Source organism: Nerophis ophidion, linkage group LG06, assembly GCF_033978795.1.
Source record: "Nerophis ophidion isolate RoL-2023_Sa linkage group LG06, RoL_Noph_v1.0, whole genome shotgun sequence".
Classification (NCBI taxonomy): domain Eukaryota; kingdom Metazoa; phylum Chordata; class Actinopteri; order Syngnathiformes; family Syngnathidae; genus Nerophis; species Nerophis ophidion.
The window spans coordinates 71,097,225-71,123,980 of record NC_084616.1 but is presented as its reverse complement, the minus strand read 5'-3'; the positions used below and the strand labels follow the sequence as shown (position 1 = coordinate 71,123,980).

Below are 26,756 nucleotides of genomic sequence, written 5' to 3'. Positions count from 1 at the left end.
GAGAACCACTGGTCTAGATAGTTTAGCATGCAAATAGCTACTCCCCTGACATAGTCATGTTTATGTTCAAAAACTCATAAAAAATGCATATATTAAACACAACACACACACAGTAGCATGAAGTTCATCTCAGAGGCATGAGACTTTTATTCACACAAATGACAAATAATAATACAACAAAAGAGAAACCATACATTTGAGTGCATGTGTAATTGCAATTATGTGATTGAATGCCTGTGTATGTATGTATGTGTGTGTGTGTGCATGTATGTGTGTGTTCCTGTTCAAATGTGGTTTGTGTACAAGCCGCGTACATCTATGGCTGTTGTGTATCAAGATAAGCACATCAGAATATCAATGAGCAAAATATGTAAAAATATCATCTGGTGCAGCTCAGTCTGGGAGTGTTAAAGGCTGTGCAGGGGAATTGAAGAGATGGGCTCATTTCAAATAAACACTCACACACATATATTTAATAAGGTGTTTGTGACGAAGTTAGATCTTGATTTCAGTGCGGAAGGTCTGTGTGTGCTCATGTTTGGCCGGGTGTCGCCGCGCCCGGACCGTCAGTGTCCCCTCGGCGCCCAGCGATGATGTCACCGTGGTCGGGTCCACGTCGTCGGGTAGCTGACACTTGTGGGCGAAGGTGTTCATCACGGAACCATCCTGGGCCAACTGTCAATCAATATAAAGTACATTCAGAATGTCAGATCGAGAGTAGAGTTGGGTGATATATCGATATACACGATATATCGCGGGTTTGTCTCTGTGCGATATGGAAAATTACTATATCGTGATATTCAAGTATACTTTGTTACGCAGTTGCTTTTAGCTGCGGGCATTACACTACAGGTTCTTCCCACTCTTTCTTGTCTCTCCTTCTCACAGACAGTCAGCGAACCTTCTTACATACTGTCACGTTCTATATCACATATCACTATGCCTTTGCGGTCAGAGAGGTAGCAGCATGGGTAATGTGTTATCTGTGATGCTAGCAGAGCCGTGCGAGTGGTATTATGAGGGAATGAAGGAAAAATTAGTTCCCAAGAAAAACAGCGTCTGGCGGTGGTTTGGCTTCAAGTGGGAATATGTCGAACAGACAACCGTAATAAGTCAAGCATGCGGCAAAAGCGTTGCTACAAAAAGTAGCATTACTGCTAATATGTAGCATCATGTGAAAAGTCACCCGCTAGAGAATGAAGAGTACTTACGCCGCATGTCAACATCTCCGTTCAGTGCCACACGCCCACACCATCAAAATGCTGAGGCAAACATTTCCAGATCAACACCGTATGAAAAAAATAGTTAACAACAGAATTTAATAACGTCCGTAGTAAAACTACCACATAGCGAAGGACGATTACTATTTGATTTCCTATAATGGAGCTCATTTTTATTTTACACTTAAAATGTCTCTGACAATCTTGCACTTTCTGTTTTGAAATGACATGAACGTTTGTGCCTCTGCTTAATAACTGTTTAATAAATACAGTTTTGGTCAATTGACTTAATTGTGATTTCCCTCTCTGCATGAAAGTTTAAAATGAGCATATATTAATGCAGTATTAACAATAATGTTTTAATGTAGACATACAGAATCATCATACTGCTGTGATTATATGCACCAAGTGTTCATTCAAGGCTAAGACAAAATATCGAGATATATATCGTGTATCGTGACATGGCCTAAAAATATTGAGATATTAAAAAAAGGCCATATCGCCCAGCCTTTGTTGACACCAAATGTAGGACAGAGTATATTTAGTCTTTCATCTGTCTTTGCAGCACACAGCCAGTTTGCAAGCACATTTCAAACATGTTCAACAGAGACGCAAAACAGTGGTCACGAAATAGTCTCATCCTTGATAAATCACATAGCGAGTGCTTGATAATTACATTTCCCTCTTCCCTCCCAGTATTGTGGGCATTCTAATGATCAGCATATTCATGAAGACAAACACGCACAATGGAAAAATGGCAAATGGCAAAAAATCGAGATATATATTGTGTATCGCAATATTGAAATTATTGAGATAGTAACAAAAGGCCATATCGCCCGGCCCTATAGATTGTACACATCACCATTAAAGCCGACTCGCCGATTGAGAGAAGAATTTCAACTACTGAATCCAACCAGATATAAGACATCCCCCTTTCTTGAAGACAAACTTTTAGTATGAGCGACGAAATTAAAACAACCTAATATAACACAACCCTTCTTTTAAAGGGAATTGCTCTTTTTTTGCAATTTCATTAACAATCTTGATGAAAGACAAGAAGATGAAAGTTTTTGGTTTTTTTTGCAATCTAATATAGGGCTGGGCGATATGGCCTTTTTTAAATATCCCGATATTTTTAGGCCATATCGCAATACACGATATGTATCTTGATATTTTGCCTAAGCCTTGAATTAACACTTGTTACGTATAATCACAGCAGTATGATGATTCTATGTGTCTACATTAAAACATACTTGTTCATACTGCATTAATATATGCTAATTTTAAACTTTCATTTAGAGAGGGAAAATAAAACTTAGTCAATTGACCAAAACTGTATTTATTAAACAGTTATTAAGCAGTGGCACAAACATTCATGTCATTTCCAAAACAAGTGCAAGATTGTCAGAGACATTTTAAAACAAGCTATTAGTGCACTTTTGAGCATGATGTCACGCAAGATATTTAAATAACTGTCAAATAAAAATGAGCTGCAGAATAGGAAATCAAATAAGGTTCGTCCTTCACTATGTGGTAGGTTACTGTGTACATTATCTCCTTTTGTTGTTAACTATTTTTTTCATACGGTGTTGATCTGGAAATGTTTGCCTCGGCATTTCGATGGTGTGGGCGTGTGGCACCGAATGGAGATGACATGCGGAGTAATCACTCTTCACTCTCTAGCAGGTGACTTTTCAAATGATGCTAAATTTTAGCAGTAATGCAACTTTTGTAGCAACGCTTTTGCCCCACACTTGACAAATTACGGTTGTCTGTTCAGACGATGGACCCCCTGCTGTTTTTCTTGGGAATTAATTATCCCTTCATTTGTTACCATTTTCGCACCTTCTTTCTCTCGTATTACCACTCGCACAGCTCCGCTAGCATCACAGCTAACGTTCCCCTTGCTGCTACCTCTCTGCTCCGCAAGGGCGTATACGTACTCTATGTAAGAAGTTGCACTTGCAGTCTTTTAGAAGGCGAGTATATCACGGTATAGTCATTTTCTATATTGCACATAGACAAACCCACGTTATATCGAGTATATCGATGAATCACCCAGCCTTAATCTGACATGTAAAAATTGGCTCATTCTAGGTGGCTAACAGTGCAGGCAATGGGAGCAATCAATGGTACCTCTAAATCATTTTAACAATGCATTCAAAAACCGCCAAAAATACTTAATTTATATTCCGTAACTTGTATAACAACCTAGCTTTAGTGACATTATTTTAAGAGCTAACACAGTTAAGTGGCAGGGGTCCCCAACCTTTTTTGCACCAGGGACCTTGTTTAATGTAGGCATTATTTTCACAGACCAGGCAGATAAATATAGCAAATAAGTGCATGAAAAATGAATACACGAAAAACCCCACCATAACATTCAGTTTGTGGGAGCCCCTGGCCTTTTCCCTTTGCAAAAAAGCTCTCCGTAGACTTGCTCTTGTTTTTTGCTCATATTTGTTAGTAGTAGACTTTGTTTTGGCTTTGGTATCTGATGTGTTATAGGTGATACATCACATTCAAGGACAAGAGCATGGATATATAAGAAATCTAGAAATGCTTGACATTAGTTCTAATAGGTTTCTCTGGTTTGCTTTTTCCATTATAAAAGTTATGTTAGTTTTGTGGAACATTTCATACGTAGATACACTGTTAGCTTTTTTGGTTCAATTTTCCATGCGTAAATATATCCGTTATTGCTAACTACTTGTGTAATAGGACAATGTGCAATAATACCTGCACTTTAATTTACTAGGCCAAAGGAGATGTGTATTTACTTCCTTCAGCCCAATTATTATATGCAACAATTTAGTACTTCTCCATCTGCCTTATGCACTTGAACTCCTATGTTGTTCCTGATCCACCCTGATCTTAGTTCATCAACTTAGCTAGTTTTTTTCTATGATTTGGCACCTTTATATTTTATGTTTATTAATGTGCATTGTCCCATGTAAGAAAGATGTAACAAATATAGCAAATGGCGACTTCCTATCAGGAGTTTTATTATACATCTATGAACAAGCTTATTGGTGGGTCTGGGGGAACAGGCCACAGTTAAATAGGAGAAAATGGGGTCGGTTGTAAATTATTTAATGTTTCTGTGCGGCCCGGTAGCAAATGCGTCACGGACCGGTGCCGGTCCCTAGATCAGTGGTTGGGGACTACTTTTCTATGGTATTAGTCGTAAAAGCTCGCTACAGTAAGAGATAAGCTGGCTTCTAAGTCAGCACCCGAATCACGTTTGAGTTTGTAATGCACAACACAATGCGACAGGACACCAATCTGTACTGACTGAAAAATATGACCAATCATATTACAGTATGGGTAAAGTATTAGCCCACGTTTTACGTTATGTTTGTACACAGGTGTAATAACATGCATGACGTGTTGAATATATCATGAACAATATTATAGTGACTCGCTCGATGTACAGTTGTGCGTTTGGCCGGGGACGTTTTTTTCCGGTTTATTTTGGGTAAGCACTGCGTATATGTCAAATAGCTATAGACATGCTACCAATTAGCATTATCGATTTTACCTGGCGATTTCAACGTTTGGTAATTAACGCTACAACAAATATGCACGTTACAATCAAACAGCTGATCTATAATACCGTATTTCCTTGAATTACCGCCGGGTATAAAGTATGCGCCTGACTAGAATTTCTGCCGGGTCAAACTCGTTTCGCAAAATAATTAGCGCCTGCTTAGCATCAGGATTAACGCCGGGTCAAACTCGTTTTGCTAAATATTATTTTTATTAGCGCACGCCTACAATTTCTGCCGGGTCAAACTCGTCACGTCACGAGTGACACTTCACCTGTCATCATTTTCAAAATGGAGGAGGCTGATTTCAATAATTTGAAATCGCATGAAGGGAAGAAGATTAAGAGCTATTCAGTAGGATTTAAGGTCCAAGCTATTGAATATGCTAAAAAGAACAGTAAGCAGCTATCTTTTAATAATATACCGTAGCTACGTGTGTCAAATATGAGTCATTATATGACTCCCGCCTCCTGGTGGTAGAGGGCGCTAGTGATCCTTCTTGCGACTACTCGGCTGCAGAAGAAGTGACAACAAGCAGCAAGAGTGAGCAGCGATCGTTTATTTTTTCCTCTCGCTTGCACTTTTAACATGGAGGATTACATATCTAAAATAAAACAGTTTTCTAAACTGGACTTTCAATCGAAGCAGAAGGTAGTAAAGGAAGATCTCCATCGAGACAGAGAGACTTTTAAAACTGAAGAAAGATAAGAAAGACTTCTATAAACAAGTTATTGATGCTTTTCATCAGAAGGAGCTGTGCATGGACTTCATTTATAAGTAAAGGTAAGACCATAATAATATTTGTTCTTTTTAAATGTGCTTTTCATGATGGTCACACTCAAATGTATAAGCGCAGGCCTAAATTTACCACATGCCTTTGGTAAGCGCAGGACTGAGAAGAGGTTCTGAATTAATTAGCGCCCCGGCGGCAGTTCAAGGAAATACGGTAAGCACAATACTTACAGTATAGAGACTTTTCTAGGGCACAAAAAATAAAAGACTGGTAAAACAGAATCAGCTTCATTGGCCAAGTATGTTTAACACCTATGGAATTTGACGTGGTAGACTGTGCTGTTTGTTCAATGCAAGAAACAAATCATCCAACTTAATGGTCCAAGACTATAAAAATGTAAAAGTTACCCTCACTATAGGCCAGGGGTGCCCATTACGTCACTGGTCGATCTCAGAGGGTGTGTCAGTCGATCTCAAGCCAGGCATTAAAAAATAGACATAAAAATGAGCAATCATCAATCATACCAAGACTTCACTTTCGTCAGTTGTTTGACATTCTCGGCACCCGAGGATCTTGTGAGATGACGCTGGCTGCTGCGAGCTCATATTTAAGAAAAAAATCACTAACAGGGCGGACGCAAAGAAACACATTTTATTTCTAGAGACTCCGTACCTACTGTCAAAACTCTAAAGACCGACTGCACAGTTCCTGTCTTCACCATAAAAGACCTGTTTTATCCTGCCTGTGCTAACAAAATAAGAGTCTCAGAAAGCTAGCGTGCACAAGCTAGCAAGCTACGGAGTTTGATGCCAATGTATTTCTCCCCCGCCCTCAGCGACCGCTTTCTCACTTGCTTGCCCACCCGCACAGTCACTGACGTCACTCACCTGCTGCCAGACATTAAAGGGCCACACACATATGCTACTCTCATAACAAAGTGTTTAAAAACGAGTATGCAAGTTGGACAAATGAGATGCCAAATCCAACCACTTTCATGTGGTATTGGACAGAAAGGAGGACTTTTTTTTTTTTCCTCCATTTGAAAATGCGGACGTTATCAGCACCACTGTCTGATTCCAATCAATGCAAGTCATCAGAATCAGGTAATACACCAACTTATATTCTTGTCTTCATGAAAGAAAGGAATCTATGTGTGTTAAACATGCTTGTATTATCATTAAACACCATTAACTTGTTAACAAAAATGTCTCTTTCATAAATAAATAAATATAAATTATAAATAGGAATGAGGTAGATCTCCTCGACTTGGTCAATTGAAAAGTAGCTCGCCTGCAGAAAAAGTGTGAGCGCCCCTGCTATAGGCAATCAATACTTTTTCAACATTAGAGTGGAATAGAAAAACAAACTGTCAACATGGCGTCCCAACTCCAACAATAGAACACCCACCTTTTCTGCACGGACTTCAATTTGGTGGTTGGACGTGGTGACAATGACATCTTCAGGGGAAAAGTCTCTGACATCCACTGTGAACTGGTACGAATCGCCGAGGGCTTTGATCTTCCCACTTCCACCTGCAAACAATGAGTGGGAGGAGAGAATAGATTAGAATATTCATTTGTACATATTCTAGACACAAGTATGTGTACTGTATCAGACCTGTGATTGACAGGTGATCAGTCCTAGGTGTGTCTTGGACTAGGTTACAGCTTGCATTAGTCATAATGAAGGTTTCTAGTTGGAATGAATGGTGATGATTGTTTAATGGTGATTATTGGTGTTTGCAAGCCTAATGTTACCTGGTAGAGTATCATTCGTTACACGTCCTTCTCTCAATTGAGGCTGATTAATGTTCACTTCTCGGTCACCACTGCTGGCAAACAGGATTTCAGACTCCGTGAAGGGGGGGTCAATGTGTCACAGCTCCGTGTTGTTTGTCCGGGATCACAATTTTCTTGTCGGTTTGAGTGGTCATTCGTGTAATTACCTTTGCCAGAAGGTTATGTAGGGCCCTACGAAATTAGTTTGACCTTTTTACACTTATTTTACCACCATAGTGTCTGCTTTTTGTATAATAAATAATAGTTTATAAAATGTCTGTTAATTACCGTATTTTCCGGACCATAGGTCGCACCAGATTACAAGGCGCACTGCTGATGAATGGTCTATTTCTTTTCTTTTTTCTTACATAAGGCGCACCGAATTATAGGGCGCAATAAAGGAGTCATATTGTTATTATTTTTTACTGATTTAAAAACACTTCTTTGTGGTCTACCTAACATGTAACGGTGGTTCTTTGGTCAAAATGTTGCATAGATTATGTATTTTAGACCATCTTTGTTAGAATAATTGTGTCTCCACTTTGTGTTGCCATGAGTTCCCGGCGAGAGGACAAAAACTGTCTTTAATCCTACCAAGCAGAAGGCTTGTAAAACTCAACTGTGCAGGATGGGAAGCAACATGAAGGTTTGCTGTTTCTTTCATGTATTATAATCAACAATAAGATATTGTCTTGACCCAAGAACTACAAAGTGAAGAGGAAGCAGGGCCTGACTCCCCTCATGGCACCTTTTCTTTGAACTGTTCTGTGACCGAGGGCAACGGCTGTTTACGACCTTTTCTGTGAACTGTTTTAAGACCTTTTCTGTGAACTGTTTACAACCTTTTCTTTGAACTGTTCTGTCAGCAAAGGCGATGGCTGTTTACGATCCCCGTCCCTTAGAAACAGCGGTTGCCATGTAATCAGGGAAAGTCCAAATAAAAGAGGAGGCATACAATCTTTCGCCAGAGAGTGCTGGAGACTGTACAAGAGTACAGCCCAGGCGTCTCTCCTCAATTGAGCCAAATTTAATTCTGTCTCTGTTTAATTCCTTGCTTCTTTGTCTTGTTTAAAAGATGTCATCAGTTATTGAACCTGAAAATCTTCAAGCCGCTTTCGGTCAGTCTCTTCCAGATGCGCCGTTTTGTTGGCGATCCTATTTACATGACTCACCTTCGGCAGCAACTTCTCCCCGCCATCTTTGTTGTACCGGTGTAGCATGCAAGGACGGGAGTAGAAGTAGTGTCAAAAGATGGAGCTAACTGTTTTAATGACATTCAGACTTTACTTCAATCCATAACAGAGCAGCATCTCCTCATTTGGAAACAACACCGAAAATGTGTCCCGGGAAAATCCGACCGGAACTCTTTCATAACTGACGTTTCTTGGGTGATTAATATAAACTCACTACACCGGTATTTTTTAATCGCTTTCATGGCAAGTTTACTGACAGATATAAGTAAGAACTTTACACTACTTTATATTAGAAATGGCAACAGCAGAGGATGAATGTCCCATGACAAGAAGATAAACAAAAAGAAGAAGCTTATCAACTATGTTGTGGCCACAGACTACAAAGACGGATGCATGCAATTTTTTAAGATTTATGTAGATCCCAAATACAGATCAGGAGGTACCAGAAGGTAAGAAAAGTTGCTTACCTTATACACACAGCATAATAATACTCTTATGTTGAATCACATCAAGCGGTGCGGCTTAATAGCTTACCAAAGTCGTACTAAAACATTTTGATACATTTTTGAGAGGCATGTGTAATGTTCTGTATTCTCAATGGAACATACAGTATAACATGTTGGTGTTGTTTACTTAAGTCATATTGCCATCATAGTGCAGCCTACACGTATCCCTTATGTTTGACTGCCATCTACTGCTCACACTTATCATTTTACCATGTACCAACTAAAATTGCTTCAAGGTCGGTAAGCAAAACCAGAATGATTCCGTACATTAGGCGTTATAAGGCGCACTGTCGAGTTTTGAGAAAAAAAAAAAAGATTTTCAGTGCGCCTTATACGATAAATGCTAAAAACCTTACATTTATTGGTGCAATACATCACTGGACAATTTGGACCATTATTTTAGTCAAAACATAATAATTTTGTAACAAAAATGTATCAATCATTGCTTTGAAGTACAAAGTGCTTATACATGGTACATTTTTAAAAACCTTTATTCTTTTTGCGCAGTTGGACCGGATGTTCCACACAACGCATTGATTGTGAAGGCGGAAGGTGTTCTTTGCATGACACTGCTCTGTTTTGGAGCGTGAAGATAGAATAGAATCGAATAGAATATATATTTATTGTCATTGTACACTGGACAACAAAATTGCAAAGCAAACACACTTAGTGCAAATGAGTGCAAACTGACAAATTCACAGCTTTTTTTTGTGACTTCCCGCAAATAGAGGGACTAATATTGAATGCCTTACCCTGGTGGAGATCCGTAGCAGTGCGGGCTACTTAACCTCTTAAGGCCCAAGCTGTTTGTTTACATGTTGTTTAATTTCTCTTTGCTATTTGGGCTTATTGGACCCTAATTAGAATAAAAACTAAGGATCATCTTTTTATATGATGTACTTAGTCCATAAGTACACAAACGTGTACTTCATGTTTAGTGACATGCTTATTCTTATTTTTATACTTTTTTTTTCCAAATTCCATTGTATGTTATACTCTTCTGACACCAACAGATGGCAGTATAAGTGTCCACATAAGCGGCCATAAGACCCCAATTCAGTAGTGTACACAATTTTGGAAATAAGAGCGAAAAGGTGTTGTGCACGCATGTGGCCACTAAGCCTTTTTAAAGGGGACAGCATCTAGACCAGGGGTCACCAACCTTTTTGAAACCAAGAGCTACTTCTTGGGTACTGAGTAATGCGAAGGGCTACCAGTTTGATACACACTTAAATAAATTGCCAGAAATAGCCAATTTGCTCAATTTACCTTAAACTCTGTTATTATTAATAATTAATTATATTTATCTTTGTGGAAATACTGATAATCTTAATGGTTTCTCACAATAAATATATATTTTTGATGACATGTTTTAAATAGGTTAAAATCCAGTCTGCACTTTGTTAGAATATTTAACAAATTGGACCAAGCTATGTTTCTAACAAAGTCAAATCATTATTTCTTCTAGATTTTTCAGAACAAAAATCCATCCATCCATTTTCTACCACTTATTCCCTTTCGGGGTCGCGGGGGGCGCTGGCGCCTATCTCAGTTACAATCGGGCGGAAGGCGGGGTACACCCTGGACAAGTCGCCACCTCATCGCAGGGCCAACACAGATAGACAGACAACATTCACACTCACATTCACACACTAGGGCCATTTTAGTGTTGCCAATCAACCTATCCCCAGGTGCATGTCTTTGGAAGTGGGAGGAAGCCGGAGTACCCAGAGGGAACCCACGCATTCACGGGGAGAACATGCAAACTCCACACAGAAAGATCCCGAGCCTGGATTTGAACCCAGGACTGCAGGAACTTCGTATTGTGAGGCAGACGCACTAACCCCTCTGCCACCGTGAAGCCCCAAAATGTTAAAAGGAATTCAAAAGACTTTGAAATAAGACTTTAATTTGATTCTTGCCTGAATAATTTTTTTGAATTTCAATCATAATAAGTTTGAATAAATATTTTACAAATATTCTTTGTTGAAAAAACAGAAGCTAAAATGAAGAATTAAATTAAAATATATTTATTATTCTTTACAATAAAACATTTTTTTTTTTTACTTGAACATTGATTTAAATTGTCAGGAAAGAAAAAGAAGGAATTTAAAAGGTAAAAAGGTATATGTGTTTAAAAATCCTAAAATCATTTTTAAGGTTGTATTTTTTCTCTAAAATTGTCTTTCTGAAAGTTATAAATGAATTTATTTAAACAAGTGAAGACCAAGTCTTTAGAATATTTTCTTGGATTTTCAAATTCTATTTGAGTTTTGTCTCTCTTAGAATTAAAAATGTCGAGTAAAGCGAGACCAGCTTGCTAGTAAATAAATACAATCTTTAAAATAGAGGCAGCTCACTGGTAAGTGCTGCTATTTGAGCTATTTTTAGAACAGGCCAGTGGGCGACTCATCTGGTCCTTACGGGCGACCTGGTGCCCGCGGGCACCGCGCTGGTGACCCCTGATCTAGACACTTAGAAAAATCCCCAGCTTTTTTAATTGACTTCCAGAGGGACTAATATTGACTTGAGGTTTAGGCCTGGGCTTAAATTTAGCCGGACGATATATTGACCCACAAGTTATTGCATAATAACGATATTATTGAGACCAAATTAACCACTAATGAAAGAATGTATCATTACAAACATAAAAATAAAATTGAGCCTTAATATATAATATTGAACATCAAGAAGGGGACGGCGTGGCGCAGTGGGAGAGTGGCCGTGCGCAACCCGAGGGTCACTGGTTCAAATCCCACCTAGTACCAACCTCTTCACGTCCGTTGTGTCCTGAGCAAGACACTTCACCCTTGCTCCTGATGGGTGCTGGTTGGCGCCTTGCATGGCAGCTCCCTCCGTCAGTGTGTGAATGTGTGTGTGAATGGGTAAATGTGGAAGTAGTGTCAAAGCGCTTTGAGTACCTTGAAGGTAGAAAAGCGCTATACAAGTACAACCCATTTATTTATTTATTTTAAGTGCAGTTTTTTTCCCCCAAGTTGGAATAACTGGGTCAGGTTTATTTTTGTTTTTTTCTGTTTTTGTTGACATCACTGTCTAACAATGAAAATAATATTTTTTATTTATAGTCCAACTAGTTAGAATGGGTGAAAACACCCAAGTTCCAGCCAGCAAACTGTATCATATAGTAGTTTGTTCAACTCATTTAGCTACCTGAGTTTGTCAAAATATCAAAAACACCTTGGTGTTATTATACAGTGCAGTTATACAATATTGTAAATATTTCTGTATGTACAAACACAAAATAAACAGCAATGTTCTTGGAAAGCTGGATTCAGATACAGCTATTGTTTTAAATGCCGAAATATTGAGTCAAGATGTATTTATATAGTGCCAACACTTTTGGCGACAGAGGTGATGAAAAGCTTCCCCCGGGGAAAAAAATCTATTAAAACTTGGTGTGTGAATGTGTGTGTGTTCGAGGGAGCGTCTGCAGTGATGTTAAATAGAGAAAGAAGACAGAGGGATAGAACAAAATTCAGTGTTACCCCTACATGTAAACCATCGTGGTGCAAAGCCACGGCAAGATTACTGCCAGCATACCTTCAAAATATACACGGTACCGGCCAAAGTTTGGACACACCTTCTCCTCATTCAATGCATTTTTATTTTTATTTTAATGACTATTTACATTGTAAATTGTCCATGAAGGCATCAAAACTATGAATGAACACATGTTAACTGAAAACCATTTAAGGTGACTACCTCTTGAAGCTCATCAAAAGAATGCCAAGAGTGTGCGAAAAAATAATCAGAGCAAAGGGTGGCTATTATGAAGAAACTAAAATATTAAATGTTTTAAATTATTTCACCTTTTTTTTGTTAAGTACATAACTCCACATGTGTTCATTCATAGTTTTGATGCCTTCAGTGACAATCTACAATGTAAATAATCATGAAAATGAAGAAAACATATTGAATGAGAAGATTATTTACATATTATTGGCTATAGTACTGTTACGGCTCAGACCCTTGCCAACGGCGCTCATCCGTCTGTGGGCTCCAGTGAGCGCACCTCAGGACACGCCCGGGGACGCGCCGCGCGCGTCTGCGCCCTACAGCGCCCTACAGCGCCCACCAGCTGTAATCATTCACCGACAATCACCACACCTGCCCGTAATGAAAGACCTGCCTTCATAAGCCTGCACAACTTGGCATGCCGGCGCCGGGGTATAGCCTTCCTTACCTTCCCTGTGTTCATCCCCGAGTCACACTGTGTCGTGTTCTTCCGGATCTTCCCTGTCTTCCTCGTGCTTCCTGGTTTTTGACTCCTCGCTCGCCCCGGACAACAACGGCTCGCTCCTGCCTCTCGACCTCGCTTCCGCCCCTGGACTACCCTGCCTGTCTTGCCCTTGTCCGACTGCACCGTTTCTTTTAACACGCACCTCCAACACTTACGGTAAAATCCCTCCAGTTAATCCTGCACATAGCCTTACACAATACACACTCTTCGACCTTGTTCACACTCCATTTGCCTCGTTATATAATTATCATTATATATATATATATATATATATGGTCTATATATACAGTATATAAAATAAATATTTGGACATTACTGCCACCTGGTGTCAGTCTGCCGTCATCTCCCCCTGTTTAAACCTTAACAAGTACGTTTGAAAAACAGCTCAAATACCATAAACGTTCCTCGTTGCTTTTAGCGGTGTAGCGTGCAAGGACGGGAGTGGAAGAAGTGTCAAGAGATGGAGCTATCTTTTTTGATAACATTCAGACTTTACTTCAATCAATAACGGCGCAGCATCTCCTCATCCGTGGCTCGCTAGTGCAACATTATGTAAACCAGCTACCACCAGTCCATGACATCACATGGACAAAGTTAAGACCTTTGTCCGTGGAGGAAAGCTCTGTGGTCAGATGAAACAAAAATTGAGCTGTTTGGCCACAATACCCAACAATATGTTTGAAGGAGAAAAGGTGAGGCCTTTAATTCCAGGAAGACCAAACCTACCGTCAAGCATGGTGGTGGTAGTATTATGCTCTGGGGGCTGTTTTGCTGCCAATGGAACTGGTGTTTTACAGAGAGTAAATGGGACAATGAAAAGGGCGGGTTACCTCCAAATTCTTCAGGACTAACCTAAAATCATCAGCCTGGATGTTGGGTCTTGGGGGCAGTTGGGTGTTCCAACAGAACAATGACCCCAAACACACGTCAAAAGTGGTAAAGGAATGGCTAAATCAGGCCGGAATTAAGGTTTTATATTGGCCTTCCCAAAATCCTGACTTAAACATGTGGACAAAACCAACAAATTTAGCTGAATTGCACCAATTTTGTCAAGAATTCTACTAGAAGCTTGTGGATGACTACCAAAAGCGCTTTATTGCAGTGAAACATGCCGAAGGACATGTAAGCAAATATTAACATTGCTGTATGTATACTTTTGACCCAACAGATTTGGTCACATTTTCAGTAGAAGCATTTAAGTCCCATCTTAAAAGTCATTTGTATACTCTAGCCTTTAAATAGACTAGTTGATCTGCCCTTTTCTCTTTTTTCTGCTCTGCCCCCCTCTCCCTTGTGTGTGTGTTGGGGGGCACACGTGGCATCAGTTGGGGACATCTCTGCGCTGCTGACCTGTCTCCGCTCGGGATGGTCCCCTGCTGGCCCCACTATGTACTGGACTTTCACTATTATGTTAGATCCACTATGGACTGGACTCTCACTATTATGTTGGATCCACTATGGACTGGACTCTCACTATTATGTTAGATCCACTATGGACTGTACTCTCACACTATTATGTTAGATCCACTATGGACTGGACTCTCACACTATTACGTTAGATCCACTATGGACTGGACTCACACTATTATGTTAAATCCACTATGAACTGGACTCTCAAACTATTATGTTAAATCCACTATGGACTGGACTCACACTATTATGTTAAATCCACTATGAACTGGACTCTCAAACTATTATGTTAGATCCACTATGGACTGGACTCTCACACTATGATGTTAAATCCACTATGGACTGGACTGTCACTATTATGTTAGATCCACTATGGACTGAACTCTCACACTATTATATTCCATCCACTATGGACTGGACTCTCACTATTATGTTAGATCCACTATGGACTGGACTCTCACACTATTATCTTAAGTCCACTATGGACTAGACTCTCACTATTATGTTAGATCCACTATGGACTGGACTCTCACACTATTATGTTAGATCTACTATGGACTGGACTCTCACTATTATGTTAGATCCACTATGGACTGGACTCTCACTATTATGTTGGATCCACTATGGACTGGACTCTCACACTATTATGTTAATAAATCCACTTTGGACTGGACTCTCACTTTTATGTTAGATCCACTATGGACTGGACTCTCACACTATTACGTTAGATCCACTATGGACGGGACTCACACTATTATGTTAAATCCACTATGGACTGGACTCTCACTATTATGTTAGATCCACTATGGACTGGACTCTCACTATTATGTTAGATCCACTATGGACTTGACTCTCACTATTATGTTAGATCCACTATGGACTGGACTCTCACTATTATGTTAGATCCGCTATGGACTGGACTCTCACTATTATGTTAATAAATCCACTTTGGACTGGACTCTCACTTTTATGTTGGATCCACTATGGACTGCACTCTCACTATTATGTTAGATCCACTATGGACTGGACTCTCACTAGTATGTTAGATCCACTATGGACTGGACTCTCACTATTATGTTAGATCCACTATGGACTGGACTCTCACTATGATGTTAGATCCACTATGGACTGGACTCCCACTATGATGTTAGAACCACTATGGACTGGACTCCCACTATTATGTTCGATTCACTATGGACTGAACTCACACTATTCTGTTAGATCCACTAGGGACTGGACTTTCACAATATTATGCTAGATCTACTGGACGTCCATTGCACCGGTCGCCCTAGAAAGGGGTGGGGGGTTACCCTACATCTGCGGTCCTCTCCAAGGTTTCTCATTGTCACCCCACTGGGTTGAGTTTTTCCTTTCCCTAATGTGGTATCTGAACCGAGGATGTCGTTTTGGCTTGTGCAACCCTTTGAGACACTTGTAATTTAGAGCTATATAAATAAACATTGATTGACTGATTCAGTAAACCCATATTAAATTAATAAAAGAACCAAACTTCATGAATGTTTTTGTGACCAACAAGTATGTGCTCCAACCACTCTCTCGCAAAAAAAATAAGGCTCGTAGAAATGATTGGAAGCTCAAGACAGCCATGACATGATGTTCTTTACAAGTGCATGTCAACTTTTGACCAGGACTGCATTTGACATGATGTTTATATGATCATGTGACGCAGGTGTGGACAGTGACAGCTGTGAATGTGACCTCAGTGAACAACCACGGAAACATTGAGCTCACACACAGACGCCAACTATATCAGATTGGACATAACGTATGCTGGTCTGCCATGTTACATCATTTAGTGTGTGTGTGTGTGTGTGTGTGTGTGTGTGTGTGTGTGTGTTTGTACATAAGTAGCCAGGCAACCATCTGTTCATGCCTTATGCAAGCGTCATTTAGATAGTCGGTGTGTGAAGTCACACTGCTGGAAGGTTGGCCAGCATTCTCCAGTTCTATTGTAGCGCGGCCTGACAACCCCCGTGCACCGTCTATCTACGGCAGGGGTCACCAACCTTTTTGAAACCAAGAGCTACTTCTCGGGTACTGATTAATGCGAAGGGCTACCAGTTTGATACACACTTAAATAAATTGCCAGAAATAGCCAATTTGCTCAATTTACCTTTGATAAATACATCTATATATATATTTAAAAAATGGGTATTTCTGTGTTGGATAACAGTTGTCTGTTCTACCTGATAGGAATAAAGAAGTGTGTGTTCCTGTTAAGCAAACAGATGATTGAGAGACTTTAAAAGTAATTTTTGTCATATCAGGAAAAAAATCACGCCCAAGGGTCCACTCTTGGTCATATCTGCGTTCAAAGGACTCCGGCTTATTAGTGATTCCCAAAGCCCAAAAAAAGTCTGCGGGCTATAGAGCGTTTTCCGTTCGGGCTCCAGTACTCTGGAATGCCCTCCCGGTAACAGTTCGAGATGCCACCTCAGTAGAAGCATTTAAGTCTCACCTTAAAACTCATTTGTATACTCTAGCCTTTAAATAGACTCCCTTTTTAGACCAGTTGATCTGCCGTTTCTTTTCTTTTTCTTCTATGTCCCACTCTCCCTTGTGGAGGGGGTCCAGTCTGATCCGATCCGGTGGCCATGTACTGCTTGCCTGTGTATCGGCTGGGGACATCTCTGCAATGCTGATCCGCCTCCGCTTGGGATGGTTTCCTGCTGGCTCCGCTGGGAACGGGACTCTCGCTGCTGTGTTGGATCCGCTTTGGACTGGACTCTCGCGACTGTGTTGGATCCATTGTGGATTGAACTTTCACAGTATCATGTTAGACCCGCTCGACATCCATTGCTTTCCTCCTCTCCAAGGTTCTCATAGTCATCATTGTCACCGACGTCCCACTGGGTGTGAGTTTTCCTTGCCCTTATGTGGGCCTACCGAGGATGTCGTGGTGGTTTGTGCAGCCCTTTGAGACACTAGTGATTTAGGGCTATATAAGTAAACATTGATTGATTGATTGATATCTTACAGAGGTCCTGTCATGATTGTTGTTTTTTTCATTTTTAAAACACTTCATTTTGGTCTATATAATATGTAATGATGGTTCTTTGGTCGACATTTTGCATAGATTTTGTTGTAAAGACCTATCTTCAGGGCTTCACGGTGGCAGAGGGGTTAGTGCGTCTGCAGTCCTGGGTTCAAATCCAGGCTCGGGATCTTTCTGTGTGGAGTTTGCATGTTCTCCCCGTGAATGCGTGGGTTCCCTCCGGGTACTCCGGCTTCCTCCCACTTCCAAAGACATGCACCTGGGGATAGGTTGATTGGCAACACTAAATTGGCCCTAGTGTGTGAATGTGAGTGTGAATGTTGTCTGTCTATCTGGGCTGACAAGTTCTAGTGGTGTACAAAAAGGCTGATGGTTTTTTTTGTTTTTTGTTTTTTGCTAGTAAATCTGCATTTACTAGCAGAGGACACAGATGTCTGTTTAACGCAGGAGGAGGCAAGCATTGAGATTACTCATGCACCCACAGATTTAGATCAAACATTTGAGAGCTCTGTAAGTGGTCCAGAGCGTGAGGTCCAAAGATTTTTTCTAATGTCGATCAGATATCCAGATCCTTTTGTTAACCTACAAAATCTCTCATTAAGAGACCTGAGAACATCTATACTGCGATGAGGTGGCGACTTGTCCAAGGTGTACCCTGCCTTCCGCCCGATTGTAGCTGAGATAGGCGCCAGCGCCCCCCGCGACCCCGAAAGGGAATAAGCGGTAGAAAATGGATGGATGGATGGATGGGTATTTCTGTCTGTCATTCCGTCGTACATTTTTTTTTCCTTTTACGGAAGGTTTTTTGCAGAGAATAAATGATGAAAAAAACACTTAATTGAACGGTTTAAAAGAGGAGAAAACCCCGAAAAAAATTAAAATTAAATTTGGAAACATATTTTATCTTCAATTTCGACTCTTTAAAATTCAAAATTCAACCCAAAAAATGAAGAGAAAAACTAGCTAAGTGGAATCTTTTTGAAAAAATTAAAAAAATAATTTATGGAACATCATTAGTCATTTTCCTGATTAAGATTAATTTTGGAATTTGGATGACATGTTTTAAATAGGTTAAAATCCAATCTGCACTTTGTTAGGATATATAACAAATTGGACCAAGCTATATTTCTAACAAAGACAAATCATTATTTTTTCGAGATTTTCCAGAACGACATTTTTAAAAGGAATTCAAAAGACTTTGAAATAAGATTTAAATGTGTTTCTACAGATTTTCTAGATTTGCCAGAATATTTTTGGGGAGTTTTTAATTATAACAAGTTTTAAAAAAAAATTTCACAAATATTTTTTGTCAAAAAAACAAAAGCTAAAATAAAGAATTATGTTGCGATCCGCTGCTCGGATCTACACATATTAGTTATTTTTCCATTCTGGTATCACTCTCCGTCAAGTGACTGTTTATTTCCTGTTTAACCTGTCACCATGGTAACTCATCAGTCCACCTGCCAATCCCGGTCCACACACACCTGTTTTGTCTAATCACCCTCCTATTTAAGCCAGCCTCTTTGTTCATTTCTTCCTGGGTCCATAGTTTGCGCTCACGCAACTGTACGGCTGGTTTTTGATTGTTTGCTTTCACACAATTATTTCTATTCTCGCTAGCTCTCATGCTACGCACATTGTTATTAGCTCTCATGCTAAATGTTTTATTTATTCCTTTTTTGTGTGCTCACGTGACAGTTTAATTTCCTATCTTTATATTTCCTAGTTGTCATACTAGCGTTTTTGGTTTGCCTTTGTATTAGTTCCAGTGTTTCTGTTCGGAGCTCATTTTTGGTATTTAGAATACATTTTATTATATCTTACCTCTTGAAGTGTACATGTCAACGCATCCACGAAGGGACATTCCCGGCAGTGCTGTGCCCACCAGTACTCACAAATTAAAATAAAATGTATGTATTATTCTTTACAATAATAAAAAAAATACCTGAACATTGATTTAAATTGGCAGGAAAGAAGAGGAAGGAATTTAAACTGTAAAAAGGTATATGTGTTTAAAAATCCTAAAATCATTATTAAGGATGTATTTTTTCTCTAAAATTGTCCTTCTGAAAGTTTTAATCAGCAAAGTAAAAAAAGAAATGAATTTATTTAAACAAGTGAAGACCAAGTCTTTAAAATAGAATTGGATTTTCAAATTCTATTTGAGTTTTGTCTCTCTTAGAATTAAAAATGTCGAGCAAAGCAAGACCAGCTTGCTAGTTAATAAAAAACATTGAAAAATAGAGGCAGCTCACTGGTAAGTGCTGCTATTCGAGCTATTTTTAGAACAGGCCAGCGGGCGACTCATCTGGTCCTTACGGGCGACCTGGTGCCCGCGGGCACCGCGTTGGTGACCCCTGGTATACTGTACTAACATAGTTGCTGTACTTACTTTAACGAGACGCTGTTTGTTTAATTATGGAGACCCCCACAAAGCTCAGGTTCTAAGTGGAACCTAAGTAGGTCGCACCGCGTTGGTGACCTCTGATCTACGGGATACCAATTGTGTTTCCCAAAACAATGGTGCTATGTCCCTGACAGAGGGTGCACACACATTCCTGAGTGCATTTAAAGGTCAGATATCACTCTCTATAAACACAGCACACACACATGATTACATACAGTGCAGCCGGAAAGTATTCACAGCGCTTCACTTTTTCCACATTTTTGATACGTCACAGCAGTGTTGTCCAAAGTGCGGTGGCCCACGGGTTTTTTTTTAACGGCCCCACGGCACATTTTAAGAATACAATTGAAAATAATTTAAAACATAAAAAGTGGTATAAATGAGCTAACAGGTGAAATGTAACAAGAAATTGTTGCAATGCTTACTCTTATAACACAAAGCTGCTATGCAGGCTGTTTCTTTCTTTAAAAAATAATAATGAATCAAAATCAATGTCATTTTGAATTATTGACCTATTCAAGCCTCCGATTACGTCACATTAAATATTACACTTTGAAATTTGGAGGAAAACGTTGCATATTTTGTGTTTTGCCATATAAAAAACTGAGCTGTTTTTTTTTTTTAAAGAAGGGCCTAAAACATACAAACAAAAAAGGCAAACAACAATAAAACTTAAAATTGACGGATATATCTGAAGTTGATCTCAAGATTATTGTGCTAAAAGTAAAAAAAAATGCATAATTTATTTTTTAACACTTGATTGTGTAGGACACTTTTGGATCCCCAATTATTTTAGTGTGATTTTTTTTTTTTTTAAGTGTCATTGCTCCAAATAAAAATAATGAATCAAAATCCAAAATTAAGGCTCCAATTATTATATAATCTGAAATATTCCACCTAAAAAAAGTTATTGGGTGAAAATATTGCATATTTTGTGTTTTTTCCATTTTTTTTTCCTAATATGGATCTAGAGATTTAAAACTTGAATAATAAGGAAAATAGTAATACTGAATAATGACATATTTTTTATATTTTTTTTGACCAAAACCCTTTGATCACAACTGAGTAGAGGCCTAAATGTACATTTTTTATCTATATATTGCATTGGTTTTTAAAATAAAAAATATGAAAATGGCCGCCGTTTGCTTTGATTTTTCAGTGTGCGGTCCCCAGTGGAAAAAGTTTGGACGCCCCTGCATTACAGCCTTATTCCAAAATGGAATAAAATCATTTTATGTCCTCAAAACTCTACAGACCAAATAATGACGATGTGAAGTGTTATTTTTGTTGTTGTTGCAAATTTATAAGTAAATACAAATCCCATGTACAAAAGTATTCACAGCCTTTGCTTGATAAAAAAGTACCAAAGATTGTCACACACACACTAGGTGTGGTGAAATTTGTCCTCTGTATTTGACTTATCCCCTTGTTTACCCTCTGGGACATGAGGGGAGCAGTGAGCAGCAGCGGTGGCCACACCCAGGAATCATTTTGGTGATTTAACCCCCAATTCCAACCTTTGAAGGTAGGGGTGTAACGGTACACAAACATTTTGGTTCGGTACGTACCTCGGTTTAGAGGTCACAGTTTGGTCCATTTTCGGTACAGTAAAAAAACAACAAAATATACATATTTTGGTTATATGTTTACCAAATTCGTAAACAATGGCTTCATCCTTTTAACATTGGGAACACTGTATTAATTCTGCCCACGTTGATCCACATTAAACCGCCTCAAATTGTTGCTCAGATTAAATAAAATGACAAAACTTTTTTTCCTCATATAAAAAATGCAACATTAAACAGTTTCAAGTCAACTCATCATGCTTAATTTATTACAGCATTTGGGAAGTCTGTAGTTGATTTTTATTATGTAAATGTTATATTTTGTCAACATGTGATAGCAGGGACCCTGCCATTCAAAACTAGGCTGCTACATTACTAATGATTAATGTAAGTATTGCTGAAAAAATAGTACACTAACAATAGGAGAGACAATTCATCCCTGAACACCATGGAGTTCAATGAAATAACAGACAGACCGGGATTTGGTACCTCTAACACGCACACACAGCAAAATGAGCTAACGTTACGCTAAAAGCTAATTAGCCTTCACCTCAAGCCAGGACTTCCTTTTTATTGTCATTCAAATTTCAACTTCACAGTGCAAATAAGAACGACATGTTTTTGCATTAGCTCATGGTAGTGCAGGATACAGATATAAATAAATAGATTACTGTACAGATAAATATATTGCACTTTTGCATATGCATCCAGGTTTATGGATGTATGTTATATTGTCTTTATATCCCCGCGAGTTAATCCATATTGGGGGGAATTGAGAGGATAGTTATGATGCGTTCAAAACTCTTACGGCCTGAGGGAAAAAGCTGTTACAGAACCTGGAGGTTCTGCTTCGGAGTCTGCGGAACCTCTTCCTAGAGTCCAGCAGTGAAAACAGATGGGGGTGGGAGGAGTATTTGCAGATTTTCTGAGCCCTGGTCAGGCAGCGGCTTTTTCTGATCTCCTGGATAGGAGGAAGAGGAGTCCCGATAATCTTTTCCACCGTCCTCACTACTCTCTGGAGAGACTTCCAGTCTGAGGCATTGCAGGCTCCAGTCCAGACAGAGATGCTGTTGGTCAGTTGGCTCTCTACAGTGCCTCCGTAGAATGTGGTGAGAATGGGGGGAGAGAGCTCTGCTTTTTTCATCCGACGCAAAAAGTGCATGCGCTGCTGAGCTCTTTTTACATATTGTCAGTGATCTGCACCCCCAGGAACTTGGTGCTGCTTACCATCTCCACCACTGTGCCGTTGATGACGAGTGGAGCGTGGCTGGACTGGTGCTTCTTGAAGTCAACGATGATCTCCTTGGTCTTTTCGACCTTCAGGACCAGGTTGTTGGTTCTTCACCAGTCAACCAGATGTTTCACCTCCTAGATTTGCATTTTATGCTCCCAGTGTTCTAAGGATCAGAATATACTCTGCATACTGTGTCCTGGGCATGACGTTAAAGTGCATCCGGCAGTGGAGGCTCCTCTATGGGGTCTTGGGGCACTAGGAGTTTAACCCCTTTACTACTGTTACCCCAGGTGGACCTTAGCAAAGGCCTATTACCTGACTGCAGGCGGAAGATGGTAGATGTAAGAACTACCACAACGGCTGTGATGCCGGAACAAGGCACCCCCAAGCTCCATGTGGATCCAGTTATGGGGAAATAACGACCCAAGACCTCAACGGCTGGGATGGCCGATGAAAGCTTCAGCAGAAACCCCAGTCGTCTTGGACTCCATGCCACTGGACCCTGACCCGGATCTGTCAAGTATTGTGTGGTGACTGTCTGTGCACCAGTCTCTCCACATTAAACAAAGTCACACGCAGGCATCCTTCATAAAGGGATACCCCCCTACCAGGAGGATCGCCATACTCGCTTTGAGTGACCACCGACGATGATGACTCCACATACTCATGAAGACAGCAAAAAAATGGATTGCGCTCCTTATTCTGCTAATTTAAGAGACGCAATCCTCTGCGCACAAGTTTAGTAGGTCAGATTTGCGTGTGCTATCAAGTTAGCACTTGTTTTAGTACACGTAAACCTTTGGTAGCTCAGGCCCAATGAGTGCTACGCCTTAGGTACCCAGTCTAGTGGTTAGAGCAAGGGTCCCCAAACGGCCTGCGGGCCAAATCCGGCCCGCCAGCATCCAAAGTCCGGTCCGCGGGAAATCCCAAGTTAAAATATTTGAATTTTATTTTTGTATTTTATTTATTTTTTTAATCTGTCCTTTCTAATCCAGTTTATACTGCTTGTTACTCTCGGCGTCTCCTAGCCGCCCAGGCAAATCATATTGTTTAAAAATGCATCTTCCTGTGACATCATATATATATATATATATATATATATATATATATATACATACATACACACACACACACACAAAGTTACTGTGGTTTATCCGTTATACATTGCTCAGTAGAACGGAATATACGTTAGGTCAGTAAAAAACACAGAGGCTATTTCATCCCTACAAGCCTGTTTTGCAGGTTTCCCTGCTCTTTAGGGGATTTTATTATATACTTTATTATAAAAACCCCTGTTTTGCAGGTTACCCTGCTCTTCAGAGGATTTTATTATATATATATGCATTTATTTTCTACCGCTTATCCCTTTCGGGGTCGCGGGGGGTGCTGGACCCTATGTGTCACACCGCGGTGAGGGATGTCTTGTCTTGGGTTTTTCTGTCTTATGATTTGCATGTTTTAATTTGAAAAGTAACTCTCCTCTCGTTTCAGGTCACTTGCCCTTCCTTTTGTGTCATCAGTCTGACGGCATCCCTGTTCTCTGATTGTTTCCAGCTGTTCCCTATTACCTTCATGTGTTTTATAAGCTCACTCCTTCCTTTTTTCTGTGCCAGATTGTCTCGTTTGTTCATGCTCTCTAGCGTCCATGTTCTTGTCCATGCCTTGCCTTGTCTTGTGCTTATGTCCCTTGATCCTGAACCCCTTTGTGAATATTTTGAGTTTTCCTTTCTTCCTCCTCAGCAAAGTGATTTTGATTATTTCGTTATTCAGCCGCAGTGGTAAGGTTCAGTTAAAATTTTATCATTCATTCCTCAACTTTTTGAGTGGCTATTTTTGTTAAAACTTTATTAGATTAGGTAGTGTAGAAATTTTCATAGTGTTTGTTTTGGTCCTCCTGTTGGAGCGTTTTTTGTTAAATACTTTTTATAGCATATACGGCGTCAATTATAGTTCGTCTTTGCTTTTGTGTTTTCCTCCGTTCGGAGTGATTTTCGGTTGTTCCTTCTTTTTCTGGAACCTTTTCGCCGAGTAGTTTTTTTGTGATTATCGATATCGATATTTCTTGACTTTGGAGGTAAAAGGAAGTTGTCAAAATAAAAGCCAGTCTAAAGTCCCAACTCTGCATCTGAGTCCAATCCTTTTACCAAGCGTGACACTATGTTATTATAAAATCCCCTGAAGAGCAGGGAAACCTGCGAAACAGGCTTGTAGAGATGAAATGGCCTCTGTGTTACTTCCTGACCTAACGTGTGTGTGTGTATGTATATATATAAAATTTTTTAACACAATGCGGCCCCCGAGTGAAAAAGTTTTGAGAATCCTGGGTTAGAGTGTCCGCCCTGAGATCGGTAGGTTGTGAGTTCAAACCCCGGCCGAGTCATACCAAAGACTATAAAAATGGGACCCATTCCCTCCCTGCTTGGCACTCAGCATCAAGGGTTGGTATTGGGGGTTAAATCACCAAAAATTATTCCCGGGCGCGGCCACCGCTGCTGCTCACTGCTCCCCTCACCTCTCAGGGGGTGAACAAGATGTGTCAAATGCAGAGGACACATTTCACCACACCTAGTGCGTGTGTGACAATCATTGGTACTTTAACTTTTACTTCAACAGACTAACTGTATTTGCATGCTTTATTTAATGGGACAATTGTTATCGGTTTTTGCACGATTCCGTCTAAAAGCATTCCAAAAAAAAAACACACTGTGAGACTCCCTCTAGAGCCTCCATCACTCAATACAAATGGCTGAAGAAGCAGCGCTCCACTTACGGGAAAAGCCCAAGGCGTCTCCCCCGGGCCTCATGAAGGGGCCAAAGTCCTCCGCAAACAGCCCGTGACTTTTCTCCATGTACGGATTACCGGAGGAAGAGGATGACGTCTGGTGGAAACTCCGCTCCGATCGGTAGGCAGAAGAGTTGGTCACACTCATGGATGGCGGATGTTGCTGGGTGCGGCAGAGTGAAGGGACCACGAGGCGAAAGGGGGCTTCTTGCTCCAGTAAAGTTTCTGTAGCTTTAAATATAACAACACACTTTATTTATTTTAACTCCAGGCAGTCACTCCCTATTTGTGTTGGATGAGGTCAATAAGCCGCACTTTAAGTCCTCTTATATTCTCAGTCCTGAGCAGTCACGCCCCCTTGTGCCTTATAAGCAGTGTTGAAGCCTTGCATGGATGGGAGGTGTGCACGTGTGTGCCAGCTCATCGGGAAAGGCTGATAATAGTCTATTTTTATCACGGTGGCCAGACGTTTTCCAACCAGAGCACAGACTGTGTGTGTCTGTGTGTGTGTGTGTGTGTGTGTGTGTGTGTGTGTGTGTGTGTGTGTGCGGTAAGTAAGTAAGTGTGTGCATGGAGACTGGAACGTCGACAGTTGCCATTCCTGCCTCCCCATCCCTGAAATAGACTTCTTCCCTTTATTGCTTACAACCACTTCATCCCCCCGATTGCATCTTTTCCATCTCCTCTTTAGTCTTTGGAATTGTCTGTATAAAAGAAAGTATACCAGCTGCTGTTCATTAAGATCTCATACAAGAAGTTTTAGCAAAGCAGAGCCTTGTCAAGCTAGAATTAAACATTCCGGAACCAACGTTCCCTCTAGGGCAGTGGTTCTCAAATGGGGGTGCGCGTACCCCTGGGGGTACTTGAAGGTATGCCAAAGGGTACGTGAGATTATTTTTTTTAATACTCTAAAAATAGCAACAATTCAAAAATCCTTTATAGATATATTTATTGAATAATACTTCAACGAAATATGAATGAAAAAAAGAATACAACGATGCAATATTCAGTGTTGACAGCCAGTTTTTTTGTGGACATGTTCCATAAATATTGATGTTAAAGATTTATTTTTTTGTGAAGAAATGTTTAGACTTAAGTTCATG

At 40.1% G+C, this 26,756-nt stretch overlaps 2 protein-coding genes across 4 annotated transcripts in view; one reads left to right on the top strand and one right to left on the bottom strand.

Moving 5' to 3' along the window:
• The window catches only part of clcnk (chloride channel K), a 142,517-nt gene that overhangs the window by 36,378 nt on the left and 79,383 nt on the right, over window positions 1-26,756 (top strand). The gene's annotated exons all lie outside the window — the stretch shown is intronic.
• Window positions 119-25,969, bottom strand: hspb7 (heat shock protein family, member 7 (cardiovascular)). Its single transcript, XM_061904775.1, has 3 exons — window positions 25,642-25,969; window positions 6,909-7,033; window positions 119-675 (listed from the first exon to the last, which is right to left on the bottom strand). Exons 1-3 carry the CDS (start codon window positions 25,799-25,801, stop codon window positions 496-498), a joined length of 465 nt encoding a protein of 154 aa, XP_061760759.1. The 5' UTR covers window positions 25,802-25,969; the 3' UTR covers window positions 119-495.